The sequence below is a fragment of the Lycorma delicatula genome, chromosome 12, assembly GCF_047948215.1.
Source record: "Lycorma delicatula isolate Av1 chromosome 12, ASM4794821v1, whole genome shotgun sequence".
Lineage (NCBI taxonomy): Eukaryota > Metazoa > Arthropoda > Insecta > Hemiptera > Fulgoridae > Lycorma > Lycorma delicatula.
In genome coordinates this window covers 44,514,341-44,529,507 of record NC_134466.1, presented here as the reverse complement: position 1 = coordinate 44,529,507, position 15,167 = coordinate 44,514,341, and the positions used below count along the sequence as shown (strand labels likewise).

The window sequence follows — 15,167 nt, the reverse complement described above, 5'->3', positions numbered from 1 at the left end:
ATGTTCAAAACCATAATATTATTTATATATTGGCAAAAAAATATTATGCTCAAAAATTGTTTATAAAAGTCTTAATCAATACTAAGACATTTCAATTATTAAGCAATCATCATCAGTAGACACAGTAGAAAAATAAATTAATAAATTAAAAAAGGAAAAAAATAATAATAAATATTAGTTCACAAATTTCATGTTCAAGCTTCTTTGGTCAACTAATTTATTCAAAAAAATAAAAAAATGCAATTTATTCACAAAATATTACAAACAGAATATTTTACTTTATTTTTTATTTTTATTTAAAATTTCATTTAAAAAAACTTGCTTTGTAAGAATACTTGTTTATTTGTCAATTAATAATTTTCTTTTTTAATTAATCTTTTTATTTACATATTTTCCAAGGTATCTACAAGTAATTGTTTAACAATCGAAACAGGCATCTAAGTTTGCATTTAAATTAGAAATTTTTACAGTGTTTTGTATTTCTATTTTTTTTCAATAACCATTTAGCATAATTTTTTTTTTTTTAATTTTGAATTTATTGATGTCACTTCCTTTATAAATGTAAAATATACAATTGTATATAAGAGAATATTATTTATTTCTAACAAGCCCAATAACATCTACTGATACAATATAATGAATTTTGTAATATGTGTAAAATGACATACTTTATTGGGATTCAACCCCAGAACCTCCAAAAGAAAAGCAGAGGTGCTATCACTCTGTAATGGAGTGGTGAAATTATTTGTCAAATATAGAAAGCACACACAAGATCTCTTTGATAAGTATTTGACCGTAAGACATGAAAAAAGAATACCTCATGCATTGATTTCTAAAACTAGTCTCCTTTAATTCGCTTGTGACTCTACATATTTGACCTGGCAATTTTCCTATTGCTGGAAACATTTTTCATAGTTATCTTATGCTTCCAACTGTGATATCATGTTCATTATTTTATTCTCACTGCTGTTACATCAGAAGCTTTCAGCTGCATCTTCAGATTGGAAAACAACAAGGAATCAAGGATGCTAATATCTGCTAATAAGGGCCTAGTGAACCTGAGAAATCCCATGCTTGATTAAAAAATCCTATAATAAACATGACAATTGGGCAGGTATGTTATTGTGATGAAACTTCTATTTGCGAGATTCCTGCAGATGTAGTAATTTGGGCCAAACTGCATACTAACTAGAGAATGTTACATCCCTATCCTGTAGGGGAAGACACCCACCTTGTGGCAATTCCAATCGCCACACCATCCCCTCTGTTCCAAGAGCCCTAAAAATCTTCAGCCAGGCCTCAGTCAGGATGCCATTAATTCAAATGCCTCGGCAGATATTTACATTAAAAAAAATTATTATCTCAGCCAATGCCTTCACTTTAGGCTTCTATTGGAGATCTTCACTCTTCTTGTCCTACAATATCACCCTCTGAACTAGCTAACCGAGTCCGCAGAAGCACAAATCCCGCACCTAGTCAAATTTTAATACCAACGCTTGTAACTGTAAATTCCTCAACCATCGACTAAGTAACAAGTCAATACATACTCATACCTAAACTCATACCTTCAAAATGTGTTATAAGTTACAACGAAATTCAGACCTGTCCCATTCACCCACTATAAATATCATACCTGAAGGCTGCCCTTGACAAGACAGTGCCACATATCACGGCTGCATGGAATACCATACCCTTGGTAGCTCAGTGACCCCCCTCCTGCTGACAGTGGCTCTTCAAGTATTGCTAAATGATAATTTGATCTTCTGGTGGTAACTGCATGCACCACTCCAAAATAGCTGAAAAAAACAGTCAGTCTTACTTTTACTTCGCTTCTCATTTGTCTAGCTTTCTTTGACCTTGATGATTGAAAACTGAGCATTAATTTCTGGGTTGTACCTGAACATCCAAGAATCATCACCAGTTATTGTGGTCTTAAGTAACTTAGAATTACTATTGGTGCACGAGATCATGTCTTTGAAAAAATGTATGTGTTCTCATCCATGTTTTTACACAGCATAAACTCATTTTATTTCAATCAACAATAAACTCAATTTATCATTCAGTCATTTGAATTAAATATCATTGTACACAGTTTGGTAATTACATTTGAACAAGGCTCAGCCCTTTCCTTCCTCCTAGCATCAACTGTTAAAAATACAGGTGTACATGTATAACTACAGGTCCCTTTATATGTTCAAATGATATGGTATACTGAGGTGATATGTACAGAGCATATGGCATTTGTATAAACATTTTTGAAGCTTTTTAGGCTCTTTTGTGATGTTTACCATGTTTCAAAATGACGTAAGGTAAGGTTTTATTTATATAATTTTTTTTTTTAATACACAAAATAAAACTTTTCAAATGATATCTGATGTTTAATTAAGAAATTTACACTTTACTTTTTCAATTTGAATCCAATTTTATGCCGTATTCCAACAAGCAACTTATTCTTCCACAAAAAAATTCCTCTACCACAAAATTTTTATATGTTTTTCTTGTTTTTTTAATTATTTAAATAAATTGGATACTCTACACGCAATACGTGCCATATATTTTAATTTTGGAAAACTAACTGGTTTTTTCTTTTTTTATTAACAGGTATACCACCTAAAATTTACCATCGATATAGAAATGAAATGATGAAATATTGGAATGAAGCATTGCCTGAAATGTTAAAAGATCCCACATTATCAAAAACTTACCAGATACATTACACAAACAATAGAAATGATGATAACGATAATGATAATGACAATGATCGTAATGAATGGTTAAATCCTAGACCAATATTACCACCACCACTGCCACCTCATAGAGAAGTACCATTAACATCATATAGAAATAATAATTATGATAATCAATGGGATCCGTATTTTAATTTTAATCGTTCAATTGATAACGATATATCTAATTTACCACCAGGCCAAATGGATGGACCTGGTTATAAAATAAATGATAAGAATATAGATAAATCTAAAAATCCAAGAGAAGATATAAATACTGCTGCGACATCATTAGTATTAACTATTATAATATTTATCGGCATATGTTTTTTATTAATAAACTTATGTATTTTTATAGTTCTTTATTATCAAAAAGATAAATTAAAAGTACGAGAAAGAATTTTTAATAGTCAATATCGCTGCGGTACCGGTAGTTTATCAACAGAAAATAATGATGATCAATATATGAAAGCATCTGATAATAATCCGGATATAGAAATGTCTTCACGGGATATAAAAAATAATAAAAAAAAAATAACTGGTGTTAAAAGTATATTAAAAAGTAGTGAAGGTATATATGAACCAGTAAAAGCAGGAAGTGTTAAAACATGTTCAGAAAGCGGAGGTGGTGGTGTTGGTGGCGGTAGAGGTGGTAGATGGGCCGGTGAAACTGGAGTATTACGTCAAACGAGTAGTAGCACTGTAACAATGGATCCGCATACAAAAGTACGAGAATGGATTGCACATGAAATAAAACAAAGATGTTCCCCAAAATTTTTACGTAAAGGTAAAATGTTACGTAAAGTCGGCGGAAATAGTACTGATACATACACTGATCCATTATCTAGCCAAACAATCGATAAAGATGACTCAAATGCTTCAAAATTAGCTGGAAGTACAACAACTTTACAAAGATCAAAAGCTAAAAAAGTTTCAGTAGCAATCGATGCAACACCGGCGACGAGAAGTCCAAGTGTGTTACAACAGATACCAATTGAATTAACTAAATCATTAGATAACGGTAAAAATGTTAGTGGTTTATGTTATGAAGGTACAAATGATTTAAAAACATCAATATCATTAAGTACATTATCAAAAAGACCGTCTTTACAAAGATCTGATGCCGTTACAATTAATGCCGATGATAGCGAAATATCATTGCAAGATAGTTATATACACAGAAGTGAAAGTACAAGTTTAAATTATCCAGAAACCGCTATAGTACATTCACATTCGATATCAGATCCATCACCAATGTCTGACGACGATTCAAAATCAAGTGTATCTCGATTAGATGGTATACATTTGATACCAAAAAAAAGTAAAAGTAATAATGATGTTTTATATACTGAAATAAATAAAAATAAAAAACAACAAAACGTACTTGGAAGTTTTGTTACCATGAATTCAGAAAATGTTGATGTAAATGTAACATCAAGAGATGATTCGACAACTGAAAATAATGCAACAAGTCATGAAGATGCATTAGATAATATTAGAAGAAGAAATTTTCCAAAAGTGTTACCAGATTTTCCTGAAAATATTGAAGATCATAATCAAAAAGCTGCAAAAAGAAGATCTTTACCGCTATCTTCCCATCTTTTACAACCTCCTCTTGAATTTAGTAGTGCTAGTGGTGGAATATCACCGGATGGAAGTTTAAAAGATTTTAAAAGTCGCGTACCTCCGCCACCACCACCGAGAGTTTCAACGTTAGGTCGTAAACCATTAAATACAACACCTGTTACACCGATAAGTTCCTCACATATTACTGTACATTTAGCTAGTAAAAATAATATAATTCCAGAGAATACAACAATACCGTCATCTAGTAATAATTCTAATAGAATACAAGGACCCATTCCAGTAAAAACACCACAAGTTCCTATTAATCAATTAGCAAAATTAAATAGCTTTGAAAAGCAAAATTCATTGATGAAAAACTCATCGACATCGATGACAGAAAAACCACCAAAAAGAGTTGAACCAAAAATAATTATTAAACCGACAATGACAAATCCAGTAACAACATTATCTGCTAAAAAAGACAACATACCTAATGCTAACACAAGACAACCTGGTATGCAACAGCAAATACCAAGAGTAACACAATTACCATCAGTACATAATACAGAAATACCGGTAAATAAAAAAACAGAAAAACCACAAATACCAGTAGTATTAACAAAAAATCTTCCACATTCGCAACCAGATCCTAATATGGGTATTGGTAAAAAAATTAAAATAAATCCAGTAAAAAAAACAGCCGTTTCAGTATCGACTGAAACAGCTGTTGATTCTTTAGATGATAATTCAGAAAGTAATACGGGTACAATTAAAAGGGTAAAAAAATAATCTTTTTTTAATATTTTAAATATTTTTATGACTTATTATGTACAAGATATTTACAGATATTAATAAATATTTTTTTCGGAAAATAATTCAGGAACAAATATAAATTTATGACAAAAACAAACTCTTAAGTAATTTCACAAAACCTGATATAATTCTGAGAAAAAAATAACTCTAATAAAATATCTCTAATCTCTAAGCTTTAACTAATAGATTACTTTAAATATTCGTTTTTCTATAAACCCTGCAAATCCACTGAGCCGAATAATGAAATGACAATCCTATTTTCTACCAGAAGTTGCAAACATGTCATTAAGCTTCAGTATGTATATGATTGAGATAATTCCCAATTTTCCTGGCACCTATCCAGGAAGTAAAGGATAAAAAATAACAAAAGCACAGGGTAGAATATGTGGATGATCAATTTATCAATGTATTCTCTCATCAGGAAAGCTTACAGAGTCTTGGCGAAAATTAAAGTAATGAGTAACCACGAATGCATTTTACAACTGAAATAGGAATAAAATCATCGATTATTGTATTGCAACTATAAAACAAAATTATTTTAACAAAAATATAGTATAACAACAAATATAAATTACATACTTGTTAATAAATGATCAATAGGTATTGTATATGATCAGCAGGTAATGTAATCAATACCTACTGTATGTGAACATCCTTTCAACTAGTTTGATTGGAAAAGAACTTATGTAGGATTTCCCTTATGTGTCACCATGCTGTAAAATTCAGAAACAAAATTTATAGTAAATAATAATAATAGAAGAAGAAAATAATTAATACTTTGATTAACATTTAAATTTAACTTACACCACATAATCAACATCTAATACTTTTAAGTAATTTATCTAGTAGATTTATAGTACTAATGTGGAGTATTCCATTTTTCAGTTATTCATGGGTTATTTAATACATTTACTGTCAGACGATACAAAAGTAAAACCTTTAGGAATATAAATTAGTTTTGCTTTAGGCAGTAATCTTATTTTCAGCTTTTTATATAATAACAAATTATGTACTGATCCCTTCTGAATATTTTAAAAGCTTTAATTAATTGTTTCATACAAAATGTTATTCTTAATATACATTTTCCAATTGTTTTCTACCAAAATTCAAATTTTTTTTGTTAATTCCTATTTCTGTAAGAATTAATTTCAATTAGGTATTAAAACAAATTTAATCAATTCGTTGAAAATCATAGTTTTTGAAAATAAAATAAATATGATCAAAAACTTAACACTGTGTGCAATATGAACCTCTCAAGGTAACAATGCTTGTTATTCACAAACATGGCCTTTCAAGACTGATTATAAATGAAGCTTTTCGAGAGGCAATTTTATTTTATTTATCATATTCTAAAAACAAACAACCTTAATCTAATTCAAAATTCTTTATAATTTTGCACTTATTTCCATTGTGATTATTCCAAGAACTCCACAACACTTTCAATTTACTCATCGCTTGCTTATAAAACTATAAGTTGTGTTTTAATTCAAATATTCAGTTAATTTCTCCAAAGTCAACTAGAAGTGAAATTTTTAACTGATAATACGGTTATAGTTTATGAAAAATTTCCATTAAGAATAACATTTTAAAAACAGGTTTGAAATAATAATCATCGCATTTAAATTCTTCACAGCTCACTTGCTACCAAAACTAAAATAAACAGAGTATACAAGACTATAGTATATTAAACTTTCAACTATAAGATCACATATTGCACTCCCCCCTCCACACACACACCCACAAATTTCAGAATAAATTTCCTTTTTTTCATTAAATCTTTTTTCTTTATGCAGAGGTAGAATATCTTTTGGATCACTCTTTATTAAATCATCACGATTAGTTATTGTGATGGAAGGAATTATAAGTGATACATTTATGGTTATTTACATTTACTGTAAATAACAATAAATTTAAATAACAATTTGTTCAGTAAGAGGTGAGACAAATCAGTTGTTCAAGCAATTTAGGATATATTATGATTTTTAAGAGGTTTAGATTACCATACTAAACTGTAGTAAATATGTTGGCCAGTTGGTACAGTAGTTACCGTGCTGACATCGACACCAGCTGGTCCCAGGTTCCATTCTTAGCAAGAGTCTGAAATTTTTTTTCAAAAAATAAAAGACAACATGTAAAAAACAATGAATTGTGTAGTAATTGAATTTAAAACAAAGTGAAATGTGAATTAAATGTACTCATAAACTACTAATTATAATATCATATGAAAACAATCAATAAATTATGAATATTAAATACAATGAATGTAATTAATAAAGCCAATCTGACGTAAGAAATCACTTTAGAAGACACTTAATCATTACGAAGAAAAAGAAATTACATGCCAGGGTTATTAGAGAATATGAAAAGTGGTTTCTTGTCTTATTCAGTAATATTATGTATATATCAGCATATCAAGCTCACTGAAATATAAACAATATTTAGGAATAGTTTCATTCAATTCATGTCTAGGTACATAATAAGCATTACTACTCTCAGAAACAGCAAACCTGATGGGTGTCATTAGTATCTCAGGTAAATTAGATCCATCACAGCCCTAAGGTTTTTATCAATATCATTAATAAAAATAGTTATTGAAATATCAGTGATTTATAATATGTATATATATATATATATATATCCTAGTTAACTGAAAATAGTAAAAACTTTTAAAACAAAATCTGTAATTTAATTCTTTAAATCTAATAATTAAATTGATTGTAGGTGCCTCACATGAAACACAATTCACTCAAAAAAATAATAAATAAATATAGCCATTTTAAAAATAAAAAGTAGCCCACATCATGCGTATACTTCACTAAATGAGGAGTGAATTGGTTTCTCACTGCCTTCCCCATTGACTTGCATAAGCATGCTATTAAATGTATAAATTAAATTTACAAATGCTTTGAGAAATGTATGATTTTGTAAATATAGAGTACATTTAAAATTTTATCTGTAAAATAATCAAATGCAGTATAATTTAACTTAAATTCAGAAACTAAATTAAAGATATAATAAACACTACTACCAAAATAACCCGAGTTGGTCCAGTGGTAAAATCAGCTGCTTAACAACTGATTTTTGAAATCAAAGATTCTGTAATTCAGATCGTAATAAAATTAAATTATTTTTACACGGATCTGAATATTAGATATTGGACACCAATGTACTTTGGTGGTTGGGGTTAAATTAACTACACATCACAGGAATGGCTGCCCTGAGTCTGTATAAGAGACTACACTTTGTTTATATGTTACACAAACAATCTTACTCACTGAGCCATGGGGTTGTTTACTGTTAATAGATTTAACAGATTGCAACATATAAATAAGGAAATGAAAAAAATTATCAATAAAATTTTAATAAAATAATAAAAATGAATTAAAATGCTTTGAAAAATTATACATATATAAATTATAACATACTTTTGTTATTTACTTATATATATATTTCTAAATTTACCTCATTTGAAGGGTGCATTAAGTAACTTAATCCAAAGAGTGAAATCTGTTAGCACGCAAACTAACAAAAGAGTAGAGAACACATGTAAACTCTGAAATTTTATTTTTTAAAGATAATAAAAATTAATATTACTAATTGAACATAAAATACAAAATAGTTATCTATACAAGGAAAATTAAATTTATAAAATATGTTAACAATTATGGCTGAACTTTTACTCAATTCTATTTTCAAATTTTACAAAATCTATCTAGGTGACCTCCCATATAACCCAATTAAATTAAACATTGATTATGATGATGAATTTTTAGCTCAAGAAAAATGTCAAGCCTAACCGAGAACTTTCCGGATGAAAGGCAGGGATCCTACATCCCACTATGGATATTGATGGAAGTTATAACAATGATTTTATTAAATATATTTTTTCTTTTAATTCATCTGACTACTTAATTTTTAATTAAATATCCATTATTTAATTGAAATTTTAAGACCATATAAAAATTTTTGCCAATTAAAAATTCACCAATTTACAATTTGTACACAAATTATACACAACTCAACCAAAAAGAAGATAAAATAATTCCTTTTTCAAGTCAAGTCCAATTATTACAAAAGGTATTGCTTTCATTACCTGTTTTCCATTTAATTTACTTATGATTTTTTAATTTTATGTATTTTATATATATAATTATAAATAATAATAATTATAAAATAGTATTTTATAACTATTTTTAATTTAACTTTTATACATTGGTTAGTTGCATTTTTGATATCACAAAATATAAACATAAATATACAAACCACAAATTAATACTAAATGTGATGATTTACTAAAGTTTGTAACACTGGTAACGTTACTGGTATAATAAATGTTTATATTACCTCATTGTATTCCAGACTGTGATTTGAAAATTTATTATTAATTACTGGTGCACAAAACAATGTTCTGTGGGCTAACTTAATATAACTGGGTGTTTAAGACAAACTGTAATTAACGATTATATAAACAAAAAAAAAGGAAAAAAACTCCAGCGAACAAAGATCTAAAAATTTTAATTTTTTGTTAGTACTTTTCTTTAAGTAAAAAAAAAAATTACAAAATCCTCATCTAGATAAGGTATAGAATTCAAATTTGGTATATAATTAGTGCGTGGCTTTTTTAAACAGTAAAAAAAAAAAATTTAATCGTGGCCAATGAAAATCATTCATGGTAATTTTCTTAAAAACTACTTCGCTTACAAAAAAAAAAAAAAATTATTTACTGTAAATACAAAAAACCTTCTACTGTTTTATTGCGTTTCATTTATACTAAGATGAAAATTTATTATGAAAAGATATGGGCATAAAGTCAATAAAGGAAGCCTTTTTTATTTCTATATACACAAGAATCATTCTTTAAAATTTGACAAGACATTTCGTAAACATGCTGTATAAGTTTTTTTTTTTATAATGTCACGAAAGATAACTACTAGTAAGTTAACTAAAAATGTTTCATTTTTTGCTTTGGTGAATTGTGAACTTCATATTCAATATTTCAGAAGAGGAACATTTTTTTAAAAATATATAAATACATATCTAGCAGGTAAATATTTTATTTAAATATATTTTATATTAAAATACGAATAAGATTGTTTGAAAATAAATTTTTTAAGTATATTTCCATAGAATTAAAAATGGTATTATGTAATATTATTAATATATTGTATTACTACATTGTAAGATTAATAAGTTCATGAACAAATTAAAAATGAATGAAAAACTTTAATGATAACTTTTTTTATTAAACATTTATTTTATCAGTTCTAACGTTATATTATAATGTATCAAAATTAAATAAATACAAATATAACGTTAGAACTGATAAAATAAATGTTTAATAAAAAAAGTTATCATTAAAGTTTTTCAATATTTTTTTCAACTCTATTTACTCATAATTTTACATTAATATTAATAATTTATTTCACTATTTTAAATTTCATAACAAAAAATAGTATCAATATTAAATTTCCCATGTTACAAAATTAAGAGAAAAAATAAATTAATAAAATATACGCAGTTATAATTTTTATTGTTGGATATTAATATTTATAAAAATGTAATTCAAGACATATTTATTTAGTATTTTCTGTGATTTTAATTTTTAAATTACAAAACATTATAAAATGCAATATAAAACCTATACAAATAAGAAGAAAATAAAAATAATCAATCAATATTATATTTAAAACCCTGTCATCCAAACTTTTAGCCAATTATATTTCACTTTATATCAGTAGTGTTACAGCTGGAAATGTAAAAATAATAAAAATTGGCTTTCTTTACATGGTGTTTTGCCTTAAAGCCTATGCTTTTCCAAGAGTAAAAACATACATTCACAAATATATATTATATTGTAACACTCCAAAATCTTTTCCACCCTTTTATTTTTATTCCTTTCCTTTACTCTTTACAAACAAAACCAAACTGTTGTTATCTAAACTTGATTAGTCGGCCACGCAACCAACACATGGGGAAATATAATAGGTAATACCCCTACCCTAGAAAACCAGTTTCTCCCAAAGTTAATAAATCTATTTGTTCTCCCATCCCGCCAATTTCTTTGCATTATTCTTAACTATATAAACATGCCCTTATAATTTTTTTTTTTTTTAATTCATCAGAATATCATAAATATATGTCTTGACTTTCATTTGTTTATAAACAAATTAATTATATATTACAATATTAACTGCATTTTATTGTTGTTACTTCTCCAACCTGGCAGAACTTCTAGTATTATATCTTTTAATCTGAACTGGGGTCTTACTCTATTTCTTTTCCCAATTACTTTCAACTTGCATATTTTGTTTTTTTTTTTTTTTAATATATTTTTACTTCTTCACCATACAAGTATTTTACACTTATGGTATAATTCTTAAATACAGCAATTAATCCTTCATTAAAATTATCTCCTAAATATTCTGTCTGAACAGTTTTGTTAATTCAATTTTTATTTATTAAAATAAAGCAAAGTTAAAGTACTTCTAAACATCTAAAGAAGAATAAAAGGTTAAAAATCTATCTTTCCTAAATTAAATAACAGTCATCCGGTAAAAATTACTCTAAATCTGTAATCATCTCAAAACTTCCTGAACACAAAAAAGTAGGGTATTTCTTTTAGACTCAGAAAATCAGATGAGCCAGCAAAAAGGGCTAAGTAAATTTTGTACCTTTTCAAAGAGTCTGGAAACTATATATACAGAATGATTCAGGAGTACAGGGCAATATTTTGACAACTCATTCTAGAGGCTAAAAATAAGAAAAAAGTTTATATAAACATAGGTTCGAAAACGCTTCGTTAGCAAGTTATACAAAGTGAAAGATTTTGCCCGAGTTTCAGTTCCTCCCATTAAATTAAGGCTTTCTGAAATTCTGGGAAGTTCAATTAAGAGGCAAATTCAATTGTTTCTTATGGTTTTTGAGCTGGAAATTGAAAAAAAATAGGTCTCAGAACTGTATCACTCTTAGTTTCTAAGATATCCCATGTAAATCGCCAAAAATAGGGTCAAAAAACACATTTTTTTTTACATTTGACATACAATAACGTTGCCAAGTTGGCAATAAATCATACATTTTTTAAACATAAATTGCTAATGAAGCGTTTTCGGAGCTATGTTTATATGAACTTTTTTCTTATTTTTAGCTTCTAGAATGATTTGTCAAAGTATTGCCCTATCCTCCTGAATCACTCTGTATATAAACAACATTTCTTTCAAACTCAACTTTTTTTGCAGTTTTCCCAAAAATTGTTTATAAGCAAAAAAAGTTTATATACATATATATATATAAAGTTGAGTTTGAAACCATATCTTATTTATATGAAATACTTATCACCGCCCATGGAAACACAAAAACAATAAATAAAAGGTGTTTAAAAAAGGTGCAAAAGAAGGTAAAATTGTTTATATTATTAATATTTTCTAACAATATTATAACAAAATTATTTTTTTTAAAATAAAAAGTTACAAATCATAAAATCAATTACTCTTAAAAAACTGAACAGCTGGAATCGTCTAGTATAAGGGCTGCTGGTGAACTAAATCTGGGACTCTGTTTCATGGCTTTAGATTATACAATTAAATTTAATGGCTAAAAATTGTTTATTACTTAATGACAGATTTTCTAAGTTCCCAATTCCCCTGCTAATAAAAATCTCAAATGAAAACAATCCCATTAAGGTGATTGTTTTACAAATAAAACTTTTCTAAATTCAATTTTAAACATACTGGAATTAATTGCTAAGCCAGTAAGTTTCTGAACCAGTTTGAATGTTGTAGCTGCTGGCAAAGTTTTGAATTAGGCTCACTCAGTGTGATGTTAATTGCCTTTTGGATTATATAGTGAATTTCTCTCCTATTAAATATCATTTAACTATTGGTAACTATCGGTACTGAACTACTTATGGATAAAGCCACACCAAATAATCCATAAATAAAATTTAAATCTTAATGATTTATCGATCAGCATTTCAAAATGATGATGATCATCATCAGGATAAAATCATCAGAATTTAAAATTAATTACAATATTAACTTACAATTCATTCCATTTTAATTTTTATACAGATATACTCATATGCCAATAATCATAACTGAATAGTCTCACTGACGTATAGATTTCATCAGTGGGGATTTAATAATCCATAACCATAAAGTTTTTTCATCCCTAATCGGATTGTTTTGAGATAAATGAGTTTAAAACCTTTACTAAATCAAATCTTAGACAATTAGGAGAAAAGAAAAAGAAAATAATTATCATTTATGTATAAAGGATAAGAAAGGGAAATAAAAATCCTTTTATGCCTCGCTTAAATCAGGATTGCTCACAGATTCCCAACTAATAAATCTGTCTCTGCATAGAGTAAAAAAAAAAAGTATCAGGGAAATGGAAAACAATTCTTATAATCACGCATGTTCTAATATGTAACATTACTGTACAAATTATTATAATTATTTTTGCAACGTGCCGTAAACATATAATTGTAATATAAATATAACTTTTTATATATTTTGTTACAAGTTATGTAGTATTAGACACCTCCTATAGTTAAATATAATTTTATTTTTTAATAATGTAAATATATTTTTAATAATATTTATGTATATATATGTGATTGCTCATCATAATTTATTACATTAAAATTACATTACATTAATATATATGTAGATTTATATAACATAAGAAAAAATCTATCATTAATTAATACTGTTAAAAAAAAATTATGGTAAGCTCTTGTAAAAATAAAATGTTCATTTTTATAATCATTTTAATTTTATTATACCATGTTTTATTTTATCTATAAGGATGGTGTAAAGAGTAATAAAAATATGAAAGTAGCACACAAGTTGTGTGACTTCATAGGTTTATGAATTCTTTCCAAAAATATTTACCATGCAAAATCAATCCAAAAGTAAAACATAAATTAGACATCAATCTACTATAAAGATGTGTTATCAATAGTAAAATTTATGATATAATTAATTAAAATATAAAAACAAGGATCTTAACATTTTTTATATTTTTTATTATGAATGTCTCCACCATTCATATAACAGGTAATGTTTCAACTTAATGGTTGAAACAATTTTAAATACATTATGACAACTGTTATGTATTTTATACACTTTACATTTATACTTATGACGATAAAGTTTTAGTTTATTTAGTAATAATATAAAAAATTTTAAGTTCCTGAAGATGGAATTCATTTCGAAAAGCGCTTGAACGCACAAAAAGATTCGTTGGTAAGTGGGTTTTATATTTTAATTAATTATTGTATAATCATACCAACAGGCCATTTTTGATAGAATAATGATAAAATTTATAGTCACGAAAGAAAAGGAACCAAAGAAATGATATATTATATGAAAAAATAAATAAAACAAAAATGGATGCTGAAATATTTTGAAAAATAGAATAATGTTTCATGATTAATCTATTATATAAACCTGAAATTCGATCATAGAAATTTGGTATGAAAATTTTATTCCAAACTTGATTGGGATTTGAATGTAGAACCTTACAGATAAAGGAGCGAGATGCTACCACTACTAATAAAGATAGAAGATAATATGCAGGAAAAGTCACGTCTTATTTATTTAACAATATATAAATGTACTTCAAAAAATTAAATTACCTTATAAATTACCATTAATTTGGTTCTTCAAAATGAAATTTTCCTACTCATCATGAACCTCTCAAACCTGGTACCCAATATGTTCATTTTAGTTATCACACTTGAGACTGGCTCTGAAGATACTTCTGTATAATAATTTATATTACACAGTACACTTGCTCCATTTGTATCATGCAAACTGTTTTTTCTTTCTTTTTTTTTTTTTTTTTTTTTTTTTTAAGGGGCTCACTGGGGTAATGATTCTAAAAATAATTATTCAATAAATTGAGTCTTCTTATTACAGTTTTATTCTTTTTTCTGCATAATGAAATGTGAATATGTTATCAAATGATTTATGAACTGTCATTAATTATAAACAATTAATTACTGATAATAATAATAATAATAATAATAAAACCGATAATTAATTATATCAATGATTAGTT

The 15,167-nt window shown here is 26.9% G+C and overlaps 1 protein-coding gene and 1 long non-coding RNA gene across 6 annotated transcripts in view; one reads left to right on the top strand and one right to left on the bottom strand.

The window, feature by feature from the left end:
- LOC142333050 (uncharacterized) overlaps nt 1-5,257 on the top strand; it is a 233,762-nt gene extending 228,505 nt beyond the window's left edge. For all 3 annotated transcript variants that reach the window (XM_075379856.1, XM_075379854.1, XM_075379857.1), the window contains one exon: nt 2,602-5,257. In XM_075379856.1, the coding sequence (XP_075235971.1) occupies nt 2,602-5,081 (2,480 nt within the window). In that variant the 3' untranslated portion in view covers nt 5,082-5,257. The remainder of the gene's footprint in view (nt 1-2,601) is intronic.
- On the bottom strand, nt 5,230-14,855 carry LOC142333051 (uncharacterized). 3 transcript variants are annotated; one of them, XR_012758500.1, is made up of 4 exons: nt 14,743-14,855; nt 7,106-7,202; nt 5,685-5,818; nt 5,230-5,587 (listed from the first exon to the last, which is right to left on the bottom strand). It is a non-coding gene; the product is annotated as an uncharacterized LOC142333051 (long non-coding RNA). The 3 variants fall into 3 exon arrangements; XR_012758501.1 differs by having other exon boundaries at nt 5,260-5,587; nt 5,742-5,818; XR_012758502.1 differs by having other exon boundaries at nt 5,261-5,587; nt 5,746-5,818.
- Nucleotides 14,856-15,167: the final 312 nt, after the last annotated feature.